This window comes from Erythrolamprus reginae, chromosome 2 (assembly GCF_031021105.1).
Source record: "Erythrolamprus reginae isolate rEryReg1 chromosome 2, rEryReg1.hap1, whole genome shotgun sequence".
NCBI lineage: Eukaryota > Metazoa > Chordata > Lepidosauria > Squamata > Dipsadidae > Erythrolamprus > Erythrolamprus reginae.
Window position 1 is genome coordinate 147,681,086 of NC_091951.1, and position 25,505 is coordinate 147,706,590.

General features: G+C 42.9%; 1 protein-coding gene across 13 annotated transcripts in view; it reads left to right on the forward strand.

Annotated features, from left to right (window-relative positions):
- TNRC6C (trinucleotide repeat containing adaptor 6C) overlaps positions 1–25,505 on the forward strand; it is a 177,013-nt gene that overhangs the window by 131,899 nt on the left and 19,609 nt on the right. For 5 of the 13 annotated variants that reach the window (XM_070739828.1, XM_070739833.1, XM_070739830.1 and 2 more), the window contains 8 exons: positions 8,565–8,714; positions 13,318–13,464; positions 14,317–14,436; positions 16,693–16,776; positions 18,234–18,465; positions 20,150–20,317; positions 21,288–21,479; positions 22,372–22,515. In XM_070739828.1, coding sequence (XP_070595929.1) covers positions 8,565–8,714; positions 13,318–13,464; positions 14,317–14,436; positions 16,693–16,776; positions 18,234–18,465; positions 20,150–20,317; positions 21,288–21,479; positions 22,372–22,515 — 1,237 coding nt within the window. Of the gene's footprint in view, positions 1–8,564; positions 8,715–13,317; positions 13,465–14,316; positions 14,437–16,692; positions 16,777–18,233; positions 18,466–20,149; positions 20,318–21,287; positions 21,480–22,368; positions 22,516–25,505 lie in introns of all 13 variants that reach the window. The other 8 variants (XM_070739827.1, XM_070739832.1, XM_070739829.1 and 5 more) reach the window with 3 other exon arrangements.

Genomic DNA, 25,505 nt, shown 5'->3' on the forward strand with positions numbered 1-25,505 from the left:
AGCAGAAATACAGGATATTGAATACAGGATATTTGAGACTCACGGCAGGATTGCAAAGAGCGGAGGGAAGAAATCTTTGAACCTGTTACTGTCATGCAAGCTGCAATTTGTGGAGCATGATGAATATCCTTGCAGAATGTTAAGCATGTTGAGTTGAAAGACCTTGAGGATATGACTAGAAAATGTCAGGGTCTTCCCTTAGGGCTTTCCAGCATTAAATAAACATCAATTTGATTGATAATAAAGAAATATTGAGGCTTCTGGGGGCAGAGTGGAGGGGAGAACCTCTAGCAGGATTTATTTAGAATATCAGAGATTTTTTAATATTTGGTTGGCATTGAACATTGTTTTCCCTGCTTCAGGAACATAGAGTACTTGCTGATAATCTCAGTGAAAAGTGAGGAGATCATACACATTAATTATAAAATAATTATTTTTAGGAAGTTAATGAACCACATGTATTCTTAAAGAACTTTTTTGCAAAGTACAGAGCAAGTTCAATACTTCTTTTTCTATCATACTTCAGGTTTTAGGTTGAACAGTATTCCACTGCTTAAGAGGATATTTAGGCATTAAAAAAATAGAATGCATATAACACGTTGTAGAGTTCGTGCGGCAGAAGGTGGTCCCGGAGATATTCTGGCCTGATGCCATGAAGGGCTTTATAGGTCATAACCAACACTTTGAATTGTGACCGGAAACTGATCGGCAGCCAATGCAGACTGCGGAGTGTTGGTGTAACATGGGCATACCTAGGGAAGCCCATGATTGCTCTCGCAGCTGCATTCTGCACGATCTGAAGTTTTCGAACACTTTTCAAAGGTAGCCCCATGTAGAGAGCATTACAGTAGTCGAACCTCGAGGTGATGAGGGCATGAGTGACTGTGAGAGGGCCAGTCCAGATAGGGCCGCAACTGGTGCACCAGGCGAACCTAGGCAAATGTCCCCCTCGCCACAGCTGAAAGATGGTTCTCTAATGTGAGCTGTGGATCGAGGAGGATGCCCAAGTTGCGGACCCTCTCTGAGGGGGTCAATAATTCCCCTCCCCAGGGTTATTGACGGACAGATGGAATTGTCCCTGGGAAGCAAAACCCACAGCCACTCTGTCTTATCCAGGTTGAGTTTGAGTCTGTTGACACCCATCCAGACCCCAACAGCCTCCAGGCACCGGCACATCACTTCCACTGCTTCGTTGACTGGACATGGGGGGGGAGATGTACAGCTGGGTATCATCAGCATACTGATGATACCTCACCCCATGTTCCTGGATGTTCTCCACTGCACTGCTCAGAGAGTCCAACGTGGGTATTACTTCAGCCTTATTGGCAGGGACTGAGTTAAAAATTAGCATAATTAATATGTCCCGCCCACCACTGCCCCCTTCTAGTCAGTTTTAAAAACTCAGTCATAGTGTAGGGACTATGAGTTTTGTTCTCTCCAGTTGGAGATAAATTTCTTTAATAAAATGTATGTTTTCTTTTACTTGTAATAATCTTGTCTTCTCCCCTTTTTATCTCTCTCTACAGAATGAAGACTGGATTTTCTGGATTGAGAGCCTCTGCCCTCTGGGGTATCGTTCTCCAACTCTTCACCCCTGAGAAGCCTCTGCTCCCCGGAGCAAGCTTTGCTGACAGGGTGTGCTGGTATGGGGTCCCTGACGCGAGCGATCAAACCCCCCTCCATTCCTGCTTGTGCCCAGATACCTTCTTGGTGGCCAGCGCGAGGCAGCACCTCCGAATCGGTTTTTATACCGAGTGCGAGGAGTCCCGGCTGCCTCATACGATCCCGAGGCTGTAGATCAGCTGTTTAGCGGCTAGAAAGACCACAGTTGAGAGCGCGGCGGCAGAAAAGCCTCGAAATTGCCGCGCAGGAGTTTTTTTGTCCCCATCAGCTGTTTGGCGGCCGGAGAGACGACGATGCCGAAACGAGCACCATGGGGGGCATTAAATTACCGCAGGGGGGCTGGAACGCCGCCCCTGAGCTAACCGGCAGGATGGCAAGCTATGGAGATTGTTGATTCTCCTTGCCTTATAAAGGGACAATTCTATCTTCCTGCCTCAAGTCACGGCCGCCATTTTGGCATGAATGACTCAGATACTCATATTTGCTCACGGCCACCATCTTGGGCTGACAAGGTTGCTATGGCAACGAGGTCAGGAGACAATCTTTCGAGTCATAGACCAATCGGCCACAAGGGGGCGATGACGTGCTTTTTAGGCGTCGCAATTGCTTAGTCACTTTTGCAATCTACTGGCATCGTGGAAAAGCCTCTTTTGGTTTGCTGTCTGTGAGTAATTATATCATTATGTCGCAGTTACCACAAAACGCCCCTAGTGAGCTTACAGTTCCCTCATCAAATAAAGGGAAAGACAAGACTCATGACACAAAGTCTAAGGGGAAATCTTCCCAATCCTCAGCCCTAAAGGAGGCTGAAAAGAAGATTAAAGCCCTAGAAGCCCAGCTGGAAATAACCAAGACTAGAAAAGGGCCTAGCCCCTCAGCAAGTCTACCCCCACACCAACAAAGCCCCTCGGTTTCAGATATTCCATTGGAGGGTTTCCACCTCGCTGGTGCAGGGGGATTATCACCAGATCGACCTTTAAGTTCCCCACCTACAGAGGGGTTTCAACGGGCGGAATGGGCCAGACCAGTTGTACAGCCAAGGGCTCAACCACCTTCAGCTGCAGCAGCCACTTTTACACCAACTGCAGCAGGCCTTAGAGGCCCCATTGACAACTGGCAAACAATGTCTCCATCCTTGCAGGACATGATTGCCTCGGCCTACTCACAGGGCATCGCAGTGGGCGCCCAGCAGAGGCCTTCCCCTCTTCCTAGGCCTAGCAAACAGGACCCTTGGACTGTGCCCGATGTTGCTGCATCTGTACATGACTCCTTTCAGGAGGACCAGGGCCTTGGGGAGATGCCCATGGACCAGGAGGATGAACTATCCGGAGATGAGGCCACCTTACCTGAACAACCTCCACTAGCAGGATTATTCAAACAGTCTCTCTTTAGAGTTTTGTTGAATAAGGCCAAGGCCACCTTGACTCCTGATAACTCGGCAAAGACAGCAGCCCAGGATGTGGGCATCATGCCAGCAGCCAGGCTCATCAATGAGCCCCAGAAGGAGTCTGAGCATATTCCTGCTGTACCAATTTTTGCAGAGAACATCAAAAAGCCTTGGCAGCAGCCCACTGCAGCCCTAGGACCCTCAGCCTGGGACAGGAAATTTTATACCTTTGACTCTGGAGTGCAGGATTTACTCCAATATCCCTCGGTGGATACCCCGGTGACATCTTTAATGTCCAATGCAGTCGTGCCATCAGACATGGCAGATGGACTGAAACCTGATGATAGGAGGGCAGAGAATATGATTAGAAGGATTCATCAACTGACCGCCTGGTCTCTCAGAGCGGCATCGGCCGCCTCTTTCTTTAACAGGGCCTCCATCCTATGGTTGAAGGACATGCTTACCAGACTAGGCCCTGAGGATGCCAGGCTACGCCAAGATGTGAACAAACTTATTGCAACTAGAGTTCTCCGCGGATGCCACCTTAGCGGCAGCTAGGTTGTCCTCTCGCGCCTTGGCCTCCAACCTATCGGGTCGATGCCTAGTTTGGCTCCGCTCGTGGCAGGCGGACGCTAAGTCGAAATGGCGCTTAGCCGCGGCCCCATACCAGGGCTCCAAGCTCTTCGGCGAGTCCCTAGATACCGTCCTCATTGAGGACAGGGACAAGAAGAAAGTTTTGCCACGATCAGCAAGGCGACAAGACAGAAGGGGAGCCCCTTATTTTCGCAGGCAGTCCTTTCGTCAGGACTCCACCTCCTCTTCTTCCCCGGTCACAAGACCTTACGGGCAGGGGGCCTACACACCCACCTATCGTGCCGATCGAGGGGGATATGGGAACAGGAACCAGCAGTTCCAACAATCTCGCAGGCCCTTTCGTGGAGGCAATAGGGGAGGATATCGCAAACAAAAGTGACTCCTCCCAGGACAATCCCATCGGTGGCCGCCTGCAGTACTTCACCGGATTTTGGGAGTCCATCTCCACAGACATTTGGGCCTTGGACACCATAGCACAAGGCCTCCAACTAAGATTTCTGCACCGACCTCCCAACAGATTTATAGAGACCTCACTAAATCAGCCGCAAAAGCGATCCATCATCCTACAAGAGGTTCAACACCTTCTAGAAATAGGAGCAATAGAACAGGTTCAGGCACATCAAGAGACACTGGGGTTTTATTCCATCGTGTTTGTGGTTCCCAAGTCTTCCGGCGGCTGCTGCCTAATCTTAAACCTGAAACCCTATACATCAGATACCAACGCTTCAAAATGCATTCTTTGCATACCATACTAGCATCAGTCCGACACCGGGACTGGATGACCTCCATCGACCTCAAGGAGGCATACCTCCATGTCCCGGTCCATCCACAACATCGACAATTTCTCCGTTTTTCTCTTCTCAACCAACACTTCCAGTACAAGGCCATGCCTTTCGGTCTGTCCTCAGCTCCAAGGACATTCACCAAACTTTTGGACACTTTAACAGCAAGCCTCAGGGCTCAATCCATCCGGCTTCTTGCATACTTGGACGACGTTATCATCCTATCCAGAAGCCCTCAACAAGCCAGGCAGGACCTGGCCCGGACAATAGATTCACTGGAAAGGGCAGGTTTTACCATCAACCGAGCCAAGAGTCATCTAGAGCCAACTATGCGCCTGCTCCATCTAGGCACCGTCATAGATTCCACGACGGGCCTAGTCTTCCTATCATCAGAGAGGAGGCAGAGGATAATATCCCTGGTTCGTTCCATCTCCCGTCGCAACAAAGCCTCCCTAGCACAACTGTCACAACTGCTAGGGATGTTCATCTCCTGTATCAATATCGTTCCTTGGGCTCGACTGCACGCTCGCCCCCTTCAATGGTTCCTCCTCCCTTTCCAAAAGGCTCGTCTCAGCAATTCAAAAAGGCAAGTGCACCTGACCACGACAGTTCGCCACTCCCTCCCGTGGTGGACCTCCCCGGCCTTAACCAAGGGCTCCCCCTTCTTGGCTCACCAGGAGGTGACGATAACTACCGACGCCAGTCTTTCAGGCTGGGGGGCACACTCGAGGGGACAGGTGGCCCAGGGCAGGTGGTCCCCAGAAGACCTGAGGGATCCCAATATCAACAGGCTGGAGTTAAGAGCGGTGTTCAGAGCTCTACAGTCGTTTACGGAGATGGTAGAGGGCCAACATCTCCTGATTTTAACGGACAACGTGGCGACAAGAGCACATGTGAACCACCAGGGAGGCACACGTTCAGATCGCCTGATGCGGGAGGCCCATAGACTAATGTCATGGGCAGAAAGACATCTAGCATCGATTCGGGCAGAGCATATCTCGGGGGTGGAAAACACCCAGGCAGACTGGATGAGCCGCACGACGATCGATCCCGGGGAATGGACATTGAACCCGGAGGTGTTCCAACTGATTGTCCAGAGGTATGGTGTACCAGGAGTGGACCTCTTTGCCACACGACACAACCGTCAGTTGCCCAGATTCTTCTCTCGATTTCCGACGCCAGAGGCAGAGCAGACCAACGCGCTCCTGTCTCCATGGCCCAAGGGGCTCCTATATGCCTTCCCCCCAGTTTGTCTGTTGCACAGGGTGGTGGACAAGATCATTTCCGAGGAGGCAGAAATTCTCCTTGTCGCCCCATTTTGGCCCAGACGCCCTTGGTTTGCCGACCTCATGGGATTGTCAATCCTGCCACCATGGAGGATCCCACCCCAGCAGCTGGTCCTGACACAGGGCTCGATAGTGCATCCAGACCCACAGTGGTGGAAACTTGCCGTGTGGAGATTGAGGGTCACCGCATGAGGGAAAAGCAGGTTCCAGAAGGCGTCATTAACACTATCCAAGCAGCACGGCGACCATCAACGACGCGCATCTACCAGGCTACCTGGGCAGCATACTGTACCTTTTGCAGAACACGGGGAGTCGCTCCCTTGGCATCTTCGATACTGCACCTTCTGGAGTTTCTTCAAAAAGGACTAGATCAGGGGCTGGCGCCCAACACACTCCGCCGACAGGTGGCAGCCATTGCAACGATTCTTCGACCAGACCCGTTTTCTCCAATTTCTCATCACCCTTGGGTGAGGGACTTCCTCCGAGGTGCAGCGAACCTGTCTCCTCCGGTCATACACCATTTTCCGTCCTGGGACTTACCATTGGTTCTAAGGGCACTAACAGGACCCCCTTTTGAACCATTGAGGGAAGTATCACTCCGTTTCCTTTCAATAAAGGTAGCATTCTTAGTAGCCATCACCTCGGCCCGTAGGGTCTCGGAACTGGCGGCACTATCGGTTCGGCCGGACCTGTGCATTCTGCATCCGGATAGAGTAACCCTGCGATTGGACCCTTGTTTTCTAACCAAGGTTAACACCAGATTTCATAGGGCTCAGGACATTGTTCTCCCTGATTTCTGCACCCATGGCTCTCACCCATCAGAGCTGCGGTGGCATAAGGTGGACGTGCGAAGAGCAGTTAAGATTTATATCAACCGCACCAGTGCCTTTCGGAAATCAGAGGCCCTCTTCGTGTCCTTTCTCCCATCTTCAATGGGTAGGAAAATATCAGCGAAATCCATTAGCAGATGGATCAGGACTTGTAGCATAGAAGCTTATCGGACCACATCAACACCCTTGCTGGGTAGGATAACAGCACATTCTACCAGAAGCGCGGCTGCCTCAGCTGCATGGACTACGCAGGCACCGATCGAGGACATTTGTAGGGCGGCTACCTGGGCTGCCCCTACAACCTTTATCAGACATTACCGCCTGGACTCTTTTGCTTCATCGGAGGCCGCCTTCGGCAGAAGAGTGTTGCAGGGAGTTTGTGTTCCAGAGCCCCTGGTCCAGCCTATCCCTCCCTAAAGTGTGGCTTGGGTATATCCCACGTTGGACTCTCTGAGCAGTGCAGTGGAGAAGAACCGTTGAACTTACCTGAACGGTCTTCTCGCTGCACTGCAAAGAGAGTCCAAACCCGCCTGGCCTTTTTGGCCCAGGTGCACAGTTCTGGAAGTTCTTGAAGGTTATTGTTGTTAAATAAAATTTTGTTCCTTACTATTCCTTCGTTTTTATCACTGACTAGAAGGGGGCAGTGGTGGGCGGGACATATTAATTATGCTAATTTTTAACTCAGTCCCTGCCAATAAGGCTGAAGTAATACCCACATTGGACTCTCTTCGCAGTGCAGCGAGAAGACCGTTCAAGTAAGTTCAACGGTTCATCTCACCCATTTATGAACATGTCTTGCTGATCTTCTGCCTGCCTGTCCTACATAATGGTTGTTATAATCTTTATATTGTATGTTAGAGATGACTTCTGATTTTTACTTTTTCTCCCCTCCACCCTGTCTGGAGAATAAAGAAGCCTCCATAGTAAATAGGCAGATAAAGAGATTTTATTGGTTGTTCCTTGAAGGATCAAAATTATTATGTGTATCACTGGAACTGAAATAAAAGTATCTGTTTCTTCAGCTTCTTAAGAAATCTGTCATTGTTAGAAACATAATTATATACTGGTTTTTGTTGAGACAAGCTTGCTGTGGAGATAGTTACCTAGAGGATTATGCACCATTATTAAGCCTAAATATTTATGCTCAGTCCTTTTACCTGAACAGTCAGATCTATATAATTGTGTTTATGCTTTAGACTGCAATTGACAATTTATCCAAGAATCCTATATAGTGTTTAGATTAAGGCACCCTGCTTTGAGATGAATTGTCATAGCAATCTCCTTGTCTTCTTTCCCATTTCCTAAACTACTGATTTTTTTTTAAAAAAAATACAGTACTGTTTTACAATGCTTTCAGTACTGTGCTAATGTGTTCTTTTTAAAGTCTTACTCATTCACACAATGAACAGGAGATTGTATAGAGTGCTAATAGAATATATTTTCCTAACAGCTTTTTGCAGGTTAGAATTTACCTAAACTTCAGATGATTATGCATATTGCCAGAGGCTAAATAAGAGATCACTGAAGTTTTGTCATTCTTAATGTCACAAAGGTGACTACAGTATGTTCCAAAATAGTAATACGTAATACAAAAATGCAGTGTACGTTTTCTTCAGAATTACTCTATGTCTTTGGGATAGTTTAAAAAATAATCATAGAAAAGAAAATAATTTGATATGAAAGTAGAAATTAAAAATAGAAATAGTATTTTCCCCTGCTGGAGGACATGCTGTTGTTCCAAATGAGGCACATAATGTCTGCAATGTAATTCCTGCCTCTTAAAATGTTTGTTGCTTTTTATATTTGAGAATGATTATATATTTACAATTATGCATTTAAAAATTTCAAAGCGAAAAGTAAAGACAAACAGTATCTTAATTCTGTTTCTCTTTTTCTTCTTCCTTCCACTCCATACTTTTCATTATGTATTCCTCATGCCTTTTTAAACAATATTTTGATCTTTTATTCATCCATGTTCCACTTATATTTCCATGGGAAACTGTTTTGTGCACTGTCTGTACCTGGACACTGCACACAGCTCACCCTTTCTTTTTTCAATCAGGATGGCGGCCTAGTGGAAGAGCCCACTACTTCACCATTTTTGCCTTCACCAAGCCTGAAGCTCCCCCTTTCAAACAGTGCACTCCCTAATCAGACCCTGGGTGGGATTGCCTCAGGGCTGGGCATGCAAAACTTGAATTCTTCTAGACAGGTAAGGTACCTTTTCAGTGACAACTGTGTGAAAGTCGGTTGCTGTCTTAGTAAAAGGAATATGTTTTTATTTCCTGTATCAATATCCTTTTTTTCAAATGTAAGTAGTAAATTGAGTTTAAATCAAAACATAATTTGGCATCTAGACCTTCTTCAAAGGAAAGCCATTACTCTAGAAGAGAAACAAAGGTGTTTTAGCTAAATATTATCCCTCTGCTCTTCTGCTGCTGCTTCTCTCCACAACTCCTGCTTCTATTTCTTTTCTTCCCTGCTGTTTTTCCACAGCATACCTGGATAGTGTTACTCTTTTCTGTGATCTTGCACGACAGCAGAAATCACAGTTCTTCCAACTTGTAACCATCCTTCTTCTTTTCTCATCCTCAAACAATTATCATTGACTGTGTTGAGGTTATTCTGGTCCCCAAGCAAGCTTTCTTGACTGCAGTATTTAGTTACTGGTTGGAATTAAACCAGTTTCTATTTTCAGTTCACCCAGTCAGGAGAGTTGTGGCACTGCCAATCCTGAGTGAGAAATCAGTTCTTAGCACCAGAGAAATTGAATATTTCCATTCATGCTATTATTTATGAGGTCTTCAGTTTTGTTAGAATTTTCAGAATGGATTGTAAGTACTTTCAGAAATCATAAATATATTTTCAGTTCGTGGGGAACATATATTGCTGAAGAACTGAAAATAAGGCAGAGGCGAGGACTGACACCCCAAAACATCAACTCTTGACTTTATGTTCTTTCCTAATTTTGAGGTCTAAAAAACCAGGAAAAAAATCATTCAGGATATTCTACAAGGCAGAGATGAACTCCCAATGTCAATCACATATACTTCCCTGCAAAACAAATACCGGTACCACTTTCTCAGAATGCAAACTGTTGGTTTTAAAGAGGCACACATACATGAGCACAAGTTAACATATGTATTCTCAGTCTTCCCCATTCATTTTCCACTGCACCACCTCCATACCTATAGGATGATCTCTGCAAAGTCCATTTCCTCCTCCTGCCTTCCTTTTTTTTTTCTGCAGATCTACCAGGGTTTTTTTTAATGTCCCAGTAGCTGATATTTTGCTCTGCAGCAAGACTGATTCCTATTTACTTATTTTCTTTTTTGTTCAATTTGAAAATTATTTAAGACTATTTGAGGGCGGAGAGCAAGACCCTAGCATTATGCCCAATAAGGTTCTGCAGGTACTATGATGCCTGAAGGCACTGCATTGAGATCCCCTTGCTTACTGCATTATGCCAGTTTGCATACTGATGCCTGTACATTTAATAATTGCTAATTTATTAAATTGAGTCTGTCAAAAATTACATAGTACATCTAGAGCAGGGGTAGGCAATCTTTGAACCTACTATGTAATTTAGTTGCAACTCATCACGTAAGGCATTAAGTTGCCTTAATGCTCAAAGATGATTGTAGTGATAAAGCTATATATAGATCTATTTCGGCCTTATTTTAGCCTCATCAGCTAGCCATACCCACTGGGACTTGAACCTGCAACCTTTGCCTTGTAAGGCAGAGAATTATCCTCTAGGCTACAGTATCCAATCCCTTCAGCTCTGCACCAGGGAAGAGTTACATATTTTTGTGTCGAATCACCCTAGTGTATTTTGAAGGAACATCACAGCTCCTTATTTGCCTCTCGGCCCAACCCAGGGCCATTTCCAAGGCAGTTAATTTTTATTGATAGCCGACAATTCTATCTGTATGTGTCACATGTTTTTTTGCTGAATTTGAAAATTAAGGGAGACTAGGATAGATCTATTTCAGCCTTATTTTGGCCTCATCAGCTAGCCATACCCCCTGGGACTTGAACCTGCAACCTTTGTAAGGCAGAGAATTATCCTCTCTCTATATATATATATATTAATTTTCATATACATTGTCCTGTCTGAATTCTTTCCAGGCCCAACCTGCTCATTTAAAAACTCTAAACGTATGGGAAAGCTTTTTTAAGAAAGGAAAACATATTAAGGACTTTCCTTATGTTTTTATTGTTGTTTACCAACTTTCTATCCCCAACAAATGTTATGTAAAGGCAACTTAAAAACATTGAACTAGTACAAAATAACTGAAATATAATATAGAAAGAAAACAACTCTAATTTAGGTATCTTTTGCTAATCTTAAATATGAGACAGTTAAGAAAAAATTTCTATGAGGAAGATGCCTAAGAGAAGATTATGTGGACCAAGTGACTGACTCTTTTGCACAGACTTAAGGTTAGCAAGGAAGGAATTTAGCCATTCATTTTAAAATGCCTTGAAAGAAAGAAAGAAAGAAAGAAAGAAAGAAAACATGAATATCTGTCTCATCTTTACTAGTGTGACTGATAGAGCCTCCTCTGTTGTAGTACCAGATTTCTAAAGAACACTTAGTTGATTCTATCCACAGTAGCTTATATGAATACTATTTTATGAGTCCTTTTATACTGTTGTGTTGCAATGTGCAACACAGCACTGACTTCTCGTTCCATTTGATTTGTCTGTATTGTATATTGCAGACTTACATTCTAATTTGGTTAAACATTCTATATTCTCAAAGAAGAGCAAGGTTCTTATCTTTAGATAAGAAGAATCATAAGAAGAATCATTCTGAAACATTTCCACAATAGAATCATAAAATCATTGCCATCATATTAAATTGTTTTGAAACCTTTGCTACTTTGAGTGGTAATAAAGGAAATATAATACCTAGTACCATTTCCACACATTCATCGAAACTGTTATACTAAAACTAAAAACAAACAAATGTTCTAGCTATCTCTATCTATTTATTTATTTATTTATTTATTTATCTGTCTGTCTGTCTGTCTGTCTGTCTGTCTGTCTATTTAAATCTATTAGGATTAGAATGTGGGAAACATTGACTTGTTTGTTTATTTTACTTATATTGATTTAATTTACAAAAGAGAGGAACAAAAGAAAAATAGAAAACAAAACACACAATTATCCATGTGCGAAAAAAGGAAACAACAAAGCCATATTATATTTCATAAAGAGCAGTTAATCCCATGTTTTAAACACATCATTAAACCTTGAGCAGAAGTAATTTTGATTGGTCTTTACATTATGTTGATTGAGAGATTGTTTAAGGCACACAGGTATTAGTAATCCAAGATTTTAAACATAGGTTGGGTAATGTCTTTTCTCCATTGAAAAGTAAATTTTATTTAAAAAAAAACATTTAAAAGTCTTTGTTGTTCTGCACTTTCAATTTCATTAAGTCATATATATAGATAAGTATTTAACAATCAATTTAGTTTTAATAAGGTAGAAGCAACTTCCAGTTAAAATATCAATGTTCTTTCTTTAATACAAAGTTATCTTTCCAAAACCATATCTTCTTTTAAAACTGCCAGCAAAATCTTCCAGTTCCCAAATGTTTTCTTCAAGTTTTTAGTAGGCGTATCACACCACCAACATTTAGCTTCCATATTTTTCCCCCCTTGTATTTTTGGGGGTCCTTTTTTTTCTAAAACAACAATCCCAGATCGCAAACCATTCACTTTTCTCTCTTGCTCAGTCTTGCTGTTTCTGGTCTTTCTTTGGCTTTGTGACAGGCATGTTTGCTGCCTCTGCACCACATCGTCGGCTAGGCGCTTTCCAGTTAAGGGAGGAGAGATGCAGCTCCCCTCTACCTTCCTGGAGTCCCACTTCGCTTCACGCCTCTCTGGCAGGGGGAGGCTTAGGTCCCAATCTGGGACTCTTAGGTGTGGAAGTATTCGGAGCTTCACCCCTCTCCAGCAGGGGGAGGCTTAGGTCCCAATCCAGGACTCTTAGGTGTGGGAATATTCGGAGCCAGCCACAGAGCTCTTGGTCCGGCTTCCAATGTCACAGAAGGAGAAACCGGAAATCAAACTAGGAATCTTAAGTGTTCTAAACATCACATAGATTGCCAACTGGCATAAAACAAAAAGTATCTATGTAGTTACAGAAAGTGAATCCCTTTTTGTAAACACTGTTGATACTAAATGAATAGAATAACTTGCATATCAAGTAAGAATAAAATAATTAAAAAAACCTACAGAGCATGTTACAGTGCAGTCGATATGCTGGAATGTATTGTAAAGAATCAAAAGAATATACATATAGTATGTACATTGATACCAGCATGTTAAGTATAATTCTATAATTCTGTAAGGCAGACCTAAATATACATGCCTACCTACATATGCATATGCATATTTAAACCACTTCTGTTAACAATTCTCCCCATACACTGTTTTGATCATATTGTTGACTGTCTTCTAATGATATTTGCAAATTGAAAGTTTTGAGGTAGCCACTCCTTCCACATATTTCACCGGAGAGGGAGGTGCCCACATATGGCTGACTACATATATTATATACTTTTAGATAGTTCTACTCCGCAAAGTAAATATTTGTGGAGATATCTACTAAAACATCAGTATATTGGTATCTACTACTGATACTTTCTGAGCGTTAATGTAACACTTCACTCAAGCATTGATCGAAAGATCTGCTAATTTTTACAGGGGAGCTCCTGTTCAATAACATGTAGAGCAATTCAAAGAATTGCCACCAAATAAAATGTAATTCTGAAAAATGTGAATTTTGTTATTCTGTAGATACCGAGTGGCAATCTAGGTATGTTTGGCAATAGCGGAGCAGCACAAGCCAGGACCATGCAACAGCCGCAGCAACCGCCAGTGCAACCTCTTAACTCATCCCAGCCTAGTCTTCGTGCTCAAGTGCCTCAGTTTCTCTCCCCTCAGGTTAGTGGAAATCAACAGCATTGTAGGCAGCAGAGCTGGATACACAAATGGCTGATCAAAAGTCTCTGCTAAATTTGTGGAGAAGAAATTGGGTGGGTCATTTCTAGGGGAAAGAGAGATGAGAATATTTGTATCTCAGGGTTGGCATGAGAGATCCTTGGTTCCATCTGAACTTGCTTGTTTTCTTACAGAGGTTTTGTTACCCGAACTAGGGAATATCTTCAGTGCTAACATCGCTACCACATGATGTTACTTAGTTTGGGTAATGAAACATCTGCAAGAAAACAAGCAAGCTCAGAGAGCACCAGGGACGTCCCCCCCAAATGGATGGTACAGTTGAAGATAAGACAGACATGCACACCTCTTAGCTACCTTGGAACTAAATAAGGGAGAAAAGTCTCATTGACATTTGAAAACTTTTTTTAAATTAAATGAGAACTGGGAGAATTTCTTTGTCGGTAGCCAGGAATATAAAAATCCAGGTTGCATTAACCACTAACAATGATTATTCCTGAAGCAATTAGGATCCTACTTTTCCTTCTTCAGTTCTTCTTCAGTTTTGCAAAGATTTGTTATATTTCTAGCAATGATGTATTTTTATACCATGTTCAAGACATATCAAGTAGCAATCTCAAGAAAGGAAACCCAAGTTATGATATGCAGCAAATACAGAATGCTATTATTTTGTCTGATACGAGCAGTTACTATAAATTTCTTGGTTTCTTTATATATTAATCAAAAAGAAACACAATCACAGAAAGTGAGATCACATGCCATTAGTGTGTTTTGCTGAAATTCTGGTCAGTGAGTAAAGCAGCTGTGCAAATTATAAACGCTTTTATTTTATCTCAGGTTCAAGCACAGCTTTTGCAGTTTGCAGCAAAAAACATTGGTCTCAATCCTGCACTATTAACCTCGCCAATTAATCCTCAGCATATGACGATGTTGAACCAGCTCTATCAGCTGCAGCTGGTAAGTTTAAAAAAAAAAACCCAAAGAAATTATATAAAATTAATTAAGATACTATCCTATCTTGTTTTGAACATTTTAGACTCATATTTTACTGATTATTTACAGATTTTTCTGCTCTTTAACTTCTGAGTCATATAAGCAGAAGCATCACCAAAACCATCCCCTAATGGTAATCGGTGTTTCTCAGAGCGTTCACCATATTTCTATTGCGTTTCTCTTTACCAAAATTCAATTCCTATAATTTTATCTATTGCATGCTAATATTTACTAAGAGTTATGTATGATTTCTTCTTAAAGTAAATATAATTGTGCCTTATTTTGCTTAGGTGTTTTATCTTTATTATTTTTATTAAAAACTCAAAGTAATTAACATACTTAATATCCCTCTCCTCTAATTTTCCCCACAACAACCCTATGAGGTGAGAAGGACTGAGAGATTGAGAGAGAGAGAGAGAGAACGTGGCCGAAGGTTATCTACCCAATCTTTGTGCTTAAGGCAAGACACAGTCTCTTGGTTTCTGGCCTGGTGCCATAACCACTAGATCAAGCTGGCTCTGATTAACCTGGGGTTGTTTTTTTTTATGGGATACAGAGCACAGAAAGTACATTATGTTTCATCACATTACTCCAAATCATTAGTGGGTTCTAAAACCCTTTACTACTGATTTGTGTGCCGCTCGCATGTGCAATGCTTTTGCGCATGCGCAGAAGTGTCCTGGGTGGGTGGGCAGAGCCTCCGGCCGCCAGCGCTACCAGTTCTTAAAACCAGTCTGAACCAGGAGCAACCCCACTGCTGCTCCAAATGTTAAAATATTAGTATGGAATTTAATGTATTATTTTGCAAGAGCTGAATCTAAGCCATGCTATTGAATTGATTTATGCATTATTTACTTCTAACTATCTTGATCTAAAAGATGGAGAGAGAGTGTAGTATATATGGAGATTCTCAGTCATCCAGGTCCCAAATGTGCTTTTTCAAAGGACAACTGGATTTTCTTTTTTTTTTCCTGAAGATGTTTTACTTCTCATCCAAGAAGCTTCTTCAGTTCTAACTAAGCGGTGAAGAATGGAAGGATTTATATTCCAAAACTCAAGTGGCCTCAGCAACTCTCAAAAAGAGTGCTAATGACCAGATGGCAGCAATGAATATAAATCCCTCCATTCTCCACCCATTCAGTCACAACAGAAGAAACTTCTTGGATGAGAAACTAAACATCTTCAAGAAAAAACAAAGAAAGTCCAGTTGCCTTTTTAAAAAGCACTTATGAAAAGGGAGAGAAAAAGGCTTTGGCAGTGATGGAGAGTGGGCAGAGAATAAGCAAGTTCCACAAACATCTGGTTTAAAAGTAGAATTTAAAATGGTTCTTTACCTATAATTGTCTTGAGATCTTAACAGTTTCTCTTGTCCTCTGTGATCAACTTCCCCATCACAGTCAGAAATTCAGATAGAGGATATAATTCCCACAAGGCATCCAAAATTGTCCTAAGGATTGTTGTGGCTCCAAACAAGATTACTTATAGAAACAGGCTTTGAACTTAGGTGTCTTCTTAAATAATAAAACTTTTTTAAGGCATTATGAATAAATCATGAAAGCGGATCAAGGAAAGATTTTCCTTAAATGTGATGAATCTCTAGAATTAGCCAAAACATGAGGAATTATCTTGGGAACCATGCAAATCCAAACTCAATTCATCTATATTCTAAATTCCAAACCAAAGTAGGAAGTAGACAAAAAGGCAAAGAAAAAAGCAGATGATGGCCAAAGCCAGAAGCATTTGTCAAAAGACTTAAAGAATTAAAAAGCTATTTTATGTCAGATTAAAGACAGTGGTAAACTTATTCTGAAATCTAAAGATGGTTAATGAATGTTTTAAAATAATATCATTTTTAGGTCTGTTTGACAAAACTAGGCCGCTATAGACAAAAGGGCATCATTATACCCAATAAAATTACAGTATGTGTATCACTTCTCATTTCTACTTTTTGAAGTATCAAGTTCAGGTGAGGATACTTATACTTTTTCTCGTTGTATATTTAATACTTTATCCTCAGTTTTAACTGGCCAAATATTGATTGCAGCCAATGTTTGCTCTGAATTTTACTCATATTCAGTGCTGTTAGGAATTTCAAGATTTTGGAAGCATCATCCAGTCCAACGGCAGAATGGAAAATTACTAAACCTATTCAAATGCTGATTAAAACACTTGGGTCTCCTTATTCTGGGATCTTATGATTTCTTTCTTTGTATCTGTCAGGCATACCAACGTTTACAAATCCAGCAGCAGATGTTACAGGCTCAGCGTAATGTTTCCGGACCCATCAGACAACAGGAGCAGCAAGTAGGTTTCATTCAATTCCAGATGTGTCATCAGTAAAGAATCTTGTATGGTATTAACATTGACTCTGTATAAAGTAAACACTCTGTGCTGCATACTTCTATCCAAGAATAAGTCATTAATTGTACAGGTAGTCCTGGACTTACAACCACAGTTGGGACTAGAATTTCCATTGTTAAATGATGCGGTTGTAAAACACTAATCACATGACCACATTAGTTACCTCTGTCAATCCCAGCAGTCTTCATTGATGTCCTAACTCTAGGCGTCTAGATCATTAAGTGGGAAGCAGAAAGAATGTTGGGTAAGGAACGCAGGATGCTGTGGAGGGACACCAAAGACCATGCACAAATTTAGGGTTGCTGCAGTATAGCAGGAACTCAGTGAACCTGGGGACAAGGGGTGCAGGATGTATGCATTCATGTGTATGCCCGCAGAGAGGCCAAGGAAAGAATATGTTGTGGCTTATGGCTTCTTGGTACACTGAGGCTCTGGGGACTGCAAAAAGCCACTGCATTTCAATGCAGCATGAAGCCCAGCCCAGCAATGCAGCATGAAGCCCAGCCCAGCAATGTAGCATGAAGAGGCTTCATGTCATGCCACAGCTGTGAGGCTGCAAGATCCCATAAGGCGCAGCACATCTCAAAGCCCTTCACAGTATGCAGCCCAGTCCCAACCCAGCAGCATGGCATGAAGGGATTTCTTCTACAAGAACCCCTAAGCTGCATCTTGAAGCCCTTTGCAATACAAAGCCCAAACCAGCCCCAGCCAAGCAGAGTTGCACAAGGGACCTTCCTGCCACCCTGGGAAGTTACAGCAAACCCAGCAACAGTCATCCTCACTACCTTGAACTCCAAGGCCCCTTCCACTCTGCGCTCTACCACGTCAAATGATCTTTACCATCTTCTTCTTCCTCCCCCTGCTGATGGGGAATGCCCAGCCCAGCCCTTTGCGTGAAACTGATGGCCACATGAGGCTATCTACTCCAGATGTTGTGAGAAAATAGCCATGTATGACCTGGGAAAGGAAACTGGAGGGCCCCACTAGGCATGCTTAGTCAGCACAGGAGACAGTGATGGGGTGTCAAGGACCACAGAATACAAAGAGTATAGATTGTGTGGGGGGGGGTTTCGATATCAGATGGAGGGAGTTGAAGCACCCCTATGTGAGAGGCACCAAGCACGTGAATTTTGATCAGGTGACTATGGGGATATTGCAAGGGCCATAACTTCATAGATCAATCATAACTCCAGTCAGCACCACTGTAGCTAAACGGTTGCTGAACAAGTGGTCGTAATTTGAAGACTACCTGCAATAACAGATTTCATTTTCTGTAACCTTAACAATTTAAGTTTCACCAAAGAGTTTATTGCTAGTGCAGCTCTTTGGTTCATAGCACAAAATCATAATCTTTGGGCTGTTTTCTGTTTTTTGAAATTGTCGTTACTGTTATTTTGTAGGTTGCACGTACAATCAATAACATGCAGCAGCAAATTCAGCAACACCAGCGCCAGCTGGCCCAGGCCCTGCTTATGAAGCAGCAGCCACCCCCTCCACACCTATCTTTGCACCCCTCTGCAGGCAAATCAGCCATGGATAACTTTTCACCCCATCCCCAAGCTCCTGGCCTATCTGATCTGCAGACCAAAGAGCAACAGTCTTCACCGAACACCTTTGCTCCTTACCCTCTTGGTAAGCGTGGGTTTTCTAAAGGACTTTACTGCTCATAATTTACTAATAATGTTCTCTCTCCCTCCATTCCTCTCTCTTTTCCCCCCTCTCCCCCCTCATTATTGCCCAGCAGCCTACCGGTATGGTCCACTCTGCCATTCCAGTAGCGGGCCGCCAATTGCATAATTTGCGTGCGACGGCTCCGGTACTGTCTGCTGGCCTATTGTGCACCCCATCTTTTTTCCTGAACCTTTTTCCCTTTCTTTCTTTTTTTGCTTTCTGTGCATGCAAGAAGCAAAAAATCGCCAAAATCACGTGCATGAGAGAGAGCAGCCCTATGCGAGATTTTGCTTCTGCGCATGCGCAGGAAGCAAAATCATGTGAGAGGACATGCACACATGAGTAGCAAGCGTGCACACATGGCGCACCGGTATCAAGGTAAGAGGAGCCCACCCCTGTTGCCCAGATCTTTTTGCCTCATTTCTCACTATCAGATGCAGCTTCTATGCTTTTTTTCTGTCAATAGAAGAGCAAAATGTAGACAATTCCTATTCACAACACTAGGTGTCAGCAAGCACAAAACTTTCTATTTGGGAAATATGAATGGATAACCTGGTGCCCTCTGATTTTTTTCTGGATTTTGATCCCGACTAGTCTTTGATCATGTAGATTATGAGAATTACAGTCCAGAATATCCAGGAATTGCCCAATCACCTGCTCATGGATAACTAACATTCCTCATACTTTGATTCTGTCTTCCTTTAATCTCTTCTCTATATTCCTTTTGCATTTTTATGATGATGTAGTTACTTAATCCAGGACACAGCAGTGCAGAAACTCATGGTGGATGTTCCATGATCTTCCTAGATCATGTCATTAAAAAGAAATAAAAACATACCATACTTGAGCTTAATTCCTAAGGATTAGATCCATGCCATTTTCTTGGCAGCATTATAAAAGTGTCATTGCCTTCTTTGGGAGAATATTTTTTTCACTCCCCAATTTAGCAAATATAGAAGGATAAACTCTCTTCTGATTTCCAATCCATGTATTTCTTATATATAATCACAATTTTTAGAGAGAGAAGAAAGAAAATAAGATGACATTTACAGGTGAAACTCACCATGCAAATTTTCAGTACATATATCTATTTCTTAAAGACTTCTGCTAGTTGTCCTGTATTTGAACATTTTTTTCCAGCTTCAGACTTAAAGTGCCTTGGAAGAGATGAATATAATGGACCTCTTAGTGGCATTTGAAATACTATATTTAATATTTCTCTGTAGTGCCCGGCTGATACAGAATTTGCTAATATTACTGTGCAAGTGATTAGATCCTACATATTGGAATAATCCTAAAAAGTGACCATTAATCTTCAGAGTTTTTCATTTTGTCACATATTTTTGGGAACATCTATATCCTCTACCTCTTATAGGTCTATCTTTTCAAAAATATTACTCTCATGTTCCTGTAACACCAGGAAGATTAAAATTTAGGATGATAGAATGATAGAAAAAGGATCCTTTTACATCTATATGTTGCATTTTTAGAAGTAATGAAGTGAGCTGGTGGGGTTTTTTTTCTCCCCTCCTCTTCTCATTTGCCTTATAAATAGACATATAATGTTAACTTATGACCTCAAATATAAATTGCCCTTAAATGCCAGGAATTAAGAAAGTCTGACAGTTTATCCACTTCCTTTCAGCTGGATTGAACCCAAACATGAATGTAAACAGTATGGACATTCCTGGTGGTTTGTCAGTGAAGGATACTTCTCAGTCCCAGTCTCGCCTTCCTCAGTGGACACACCCCAATTCAATGGATAACCTTTCCAGTGCTGCTTCTCCACTTGACCAGAACCCCAGCAAGCATGGTAATGTATATACTTATACATTTGTCATAGAACTCTTTTTGTAATTATTCTTTGACATAATTTATTTGGCAGAATCAAAAGTAAATTGGAGTGAACCAGAATATTAAAATGATGGATGGATGGATGGATGGATGGATGGATGGATGGATGGATGGATGGATGGATGGATAGATAGATAGATAGATAGATAGATAGATAGATAGATAGATAGATAGATAGATAGATAGATAGATAGATAGATAGATAGATGAAGGGAAGAAAGAAAAGAAGTAAGGAAAGGAGAAAGGAAGGAAGGAAGGAAGGATTTTAGGATATTATTTTTTTCTTGAGAATAATCCTATTGAACTCAGTAGGAGTTTGCACTCGTGCCTATCTTAGCACTATTAGAAATTTTAATTTCCTCAGAAATATTTTGAAATATTCACAGGTTTATTTTTTCATGTAAATGAACAATTCCAAAATTATCCTAGGGAACTGAAGATTATTATCAACCATGATTCCATTATTAGTGTAAATTGTATGCAGCTTACGACAGCTGTATCTATAACTATACTTAAAATAATGTATGATATTCACAATCATTATAACACAACATAAGCACTGAAATGTATATTTGGTTGCTTGTTTTGTTGCAAAATGACATTTCTGAAGCTGTGTTACTGTATTCTTTAAAAGAAATACCAGTGTTATTTACAGATTGAGTTGTTAGCAAAATCCCATTGTCCTTTTTAGATCCTACAAAAGTGTAGAAAGGTTTCTGTTTTTAACTGGATGAATCTTTTGTAGTAATCTTCTGACCTTTCCTAATTTAAACTTCTATCCTTCCATTAAATGCACTGAATCATATTGCCTTTTGTGACTGAAATGTAGTTTTATTTGTTTTTATGGTGAGATGCAATGAGAAACACCGCCAACATTTAATATTGTTAATAAATGTATGATCTCTTGCCTGTACTTCTTCCATTTCCAGGTGCTATCCCTGGAGGTCTGAGTATTGGTCCTCCAGGAAAGTCCTCCATTGATGATTCTTATGGCCGGTATGATCTTATTCAAAATAGTGAATCACCAGCCAGTCCTCCTGTAGCTGTTCCTCATAGCTGGTCACGTGCCAAATCTGATAATGATAAAATCTCCAATGGCTCTAGCATCAATTGGCCACCAGGTAATTTTCAATAAATATTGTAGAAATGTTTTTTGGAGATAACAAAGTTGTCCTTTGTCCTGAAATGCACTTTTGTTGAGAACCCAATACAGTATGTGCTTTGTTTTTTTCAGACCAAAAATATACATTTCCTTACCTAGCATTCAAAATGCACTGGGTTGCTTTTTATGTTTGACTTCCTCGTTATTTTTCCACTGAATGAAATGAATAAATGTTATTTTATGGTTTTATCTAAACACTTTATCTCATACTGTTGTTGGACAAAGCATATAGAATGTCAGGCATCCCAGTGGTCTAACAATAAACGGTGATGCTTTAGGTCTGAAATTTACAGTAAAATCCACTCACCAAAACCACCATACCCTGTTTCCCCGATAGTAAGACACCCCCGATTGTAAGACGTATCGGGGGTTTCAGGGGGGTCGGCTAATATAAGCCATACCCCGAAAGTAAGACATATGTCTTACTTTCGGGGAAACACGGGGGTATTGCCGCCTCCCTCTCATCTAGCTGCGCGCCGCCTCCTGCCCACGCCTGCGCCGTCCCCCTCTCCATACGTCGCCGCGTCTGCCACCTCCCTCTGATCTTAATGAGCGCCGCCTCCTGCCCACTTCCGCGCCGCCCCCCCTCCATACGTCACCGCGTCTGCCGCCTCCGTCTGTTCAGGTTGTTAATAAATGTTAATTTTATGGTTAAAACAAAAAATTTGACAATTTTTTTCCAATATAAGACATACCCCGAAAGTAAGACATATAGGGGCTTTTGGGAATAAAAAGAAAGTAAGACACTGTCTTACTTTCGGGGAAACACGGTAGTTGAAGCTCTCCATAAGTCTCTATTTTCTATGACTCGAGAAGTAAAATATTGATTTGTATCTTGTTTTGCCAAGCAGAATTTCATCCTGGAGTACCATGGAAAGGATTACAAAATATTGACCCTGAAAATGATCCTGATGTTACCCCTGGAAGTGTTCCTACAGGTCCTACAATTAACACCACTATACAGGACGTCAATCGCTACTTACTCAAAAGTGGAGGTATTGTCACAATCATTTGTCTTTATTGAATTTTTTTTTGTTTCTCTTCTAACACGTGGTTTTTAGAGTACATGACAGACTATGTTCAGGCTCAGAATTACTAGTTATACAGCAGTGTGCATATTTAATTGGTTAAACCTCAAAACAGCTTTGGTGACTAAATCGGTGAAATTGATTAGAAGCCCTTCTCCTGTAACTGGTTTTGGGGTATTTGTTTTGTTTTATTTTGTTTTGGTTTTTGGCAATTCTTCTTGGCTATCTCTGTCTTAAGGAAAGATATACTCATTTATAGGTCTTGAGCCCCATCTTGTCTGCTTAACTTCACAGCCACATAATGCTAAATTACTTTTAGATTTTTATTTGAAAAGAAGAAATTGGGGGGGAGGGATATTGTTTCTTGCCGTATCTAGTTTAATATTCAATCTCATACAACTATAAATTGAAATACCTGACTTGGAATACCTGATACTTTGTCTCTTTTAAATATAAGAGTAAAGTTTTTTATTCCTCTCTGGAGGTTTCAGCCTGTAAGAAAAATTAATGAAACTCACTGAAACTTCTTTTCTATAGAAGTTACTCTGTTTTCCTTGGGACTTCATGAAGATTTATCTCTCACTATGATTTCTGCATGGTATAGCTTAGAATCATATTTTCAGATCTAAGCTAACATTCTGCAATTACCTTGTTATGTCAGTCATCAAGATATTCATTCTTATTGAAAGAAAATGTCATTCTGATCCCAGAATTATAAAAGCAGTATAAAATGTAACAGTTCTTTTTAACAATATTTTCACTTTCTTATTTGATCTTTTTCAAATATGATGGTATTAAACCATATTACTGTATATGTCCAAATCCTATAGAACAATGTAAGATATCTACAATGTGTGCTGACCAGAAAAAAGAAGCATTTCATTTTTGTTGCTGTTGTTGTTCGGAAAATGGAAGTAATGGTCTATCCTCTGCATCTTCATGCAAAGGAATAGATCATTTTCCTCTATTCTGGGAGAGAAAATAAATATTGTTCCCTGTCCTGTTTTGAACTGCCGGGGTGGAGGCTAATATCACTGATAATGTCAGGGAGCACAGGGGTTAAGGAGAAAACCAAACTAAGGCTAGCTGCTTTATTTGGAGAGAACTTTGCTGCCTAATTTAAATTTGTAATACAGTGATCCCCCGTTTATTGCGTCCCCAACCATTGCGAACAGGGTACTTCGCTATTTTTCAACCCGGAAGTCAAAAATACCATCTACGCATGCGTGCCGGGCACGCATGCGTAGATGGCAGCGGCTTCCCTGGGTCTTCCCCCTCTTGCTGGCGTCAGCGAGGAGTTTCCCCACCGCCCACGCAAACTCCTCGCTGCCGCTCGCCCGCCCTTCGCCTGCCCACGCCGTTCGCTCCCCCCTCTTGCTGTCGGGAGGGCGAGAAGCCCTCCCCAGCACCCGCTCGCCCGCCCTTCGCCCTGGCGGAGAAATTCCAGCCCCCACCTGGTCCCGCCCGCGGCTCGGCTTCCCTGGCTGCTGCTCCGGTCGCCCGATCGTCTCCTGCCTCCCGTGCCGATGTTCCCTGCCAAGCCTGGCTCGGATTCCCTGGCTGCTTGGCCGGGGGGGGGGGGGGGCTCGGCCGAAAGGAGCTGGAGACGCAGAGCTGAACACACCCCTTCATTCCCAAAGGCCGGCCTTTTTGTCTGGGAGGGAAGATGACGTGCCGGTGGCACAGGGGCGAGGGGCGGGAGGCAAATCGCTGCGTCTCCAGCCCCTTTTGGCCGAGCCCCCCCCCCCTCCGGCCAAGCAGCCAGGGAAGCCGAACTGGGCTTGGCGGGGAACATCGGCACGGGAGGCAGCTTCTGCCGGACATGGGCAATGGGCGGGACAGAGAAGCGGGGAGAATCAGGAGGCTCCTTTGGCAGCTGGGGGCTGCCTGGCTTTGTTGTTTTGGCTGCAGCGGATGCCAGGCAGCCTCCAGCCGCCAAAGGAACCTCCTGATTCTTCCCGCTTCTCTGTCCCGCCCATTGCCCGTGTCCGGCAGAAGCTGCTGCCTTATTGCTCTTTGCCGGCGGGATGCAAAGTGCTGGGGTGGGAGGGTGTCCTGACAGCCCCCCCACCCATATGCTTCGCCTCCCGCCGGGCAAGAGCGCTCGGGTGGCAACTTCTTCTAGATATTCCCAGCAAGCGAGATGCAGCGAGCGCCGGACAAGTGGATGGCGGCGGATGTGTTGTGCCACCAGTAATAAACTTCCAATTCCTCCTTTCAGTCGCGTGCGGCTGTCACCAATAAAACAGGTCTGTCCAGCTTGCTGAGCCGTTCGGGGCCACCCGGCCGCTTTATAAACTTGCCTTCCCCGGCGCACCTTTGCTGTCCCCACTCTTTCAAACCCGGGAGCGCGCCGCGTCTCGATCTCCGAGCGTGCCTGCCGAGCGTAGGTATTTAAGCAGCCAGCTCGATCCGAAGTTAAGTGAATAATGACGCAAATTACTATTTTCGCCTGGAAATGTCTGTTAGCGCTTTTGGAATATTTGATCTAATAATGGGCCCCCTGGAAACCTGGCATTTCGGAGGCTTTCATGCTCCTAGCAGGAGGGTTCGTTGCTCTCCGTTGCGCAGTTTAACTGCTGCAATCCTAATCCAGTTGAGGAAAAAGTGAAAATTGTTCTGTCTCCCTCCCTCCCACCCTCTCTCTGAATTCTCTCCTGCCCTGCCTCCCGATCACACGTAGCCAGCAGCGCCGTTATCACACGAGAAACGGTTCGCCAGTTTTTGCCTTTCTCTCTTCCTGGGCTCCCTGCTGGAGCGGAGAGCAGCGAATTACCCATCGGAATACCTACAGCGCCGCGCGCGCACAGGCGCGGGCGCGGAGCAGAAAACAAAACGGTCTTTCAATCGCTTTTTGCTTTTGAGAAAACCTTCCAATTCCCTTTTCCAAGGCGGGCTGGGTGTCCGGTAGAGAAACGTCTTATTAATGACTCGCATTTCCCCGCCCTCCAGTCGCC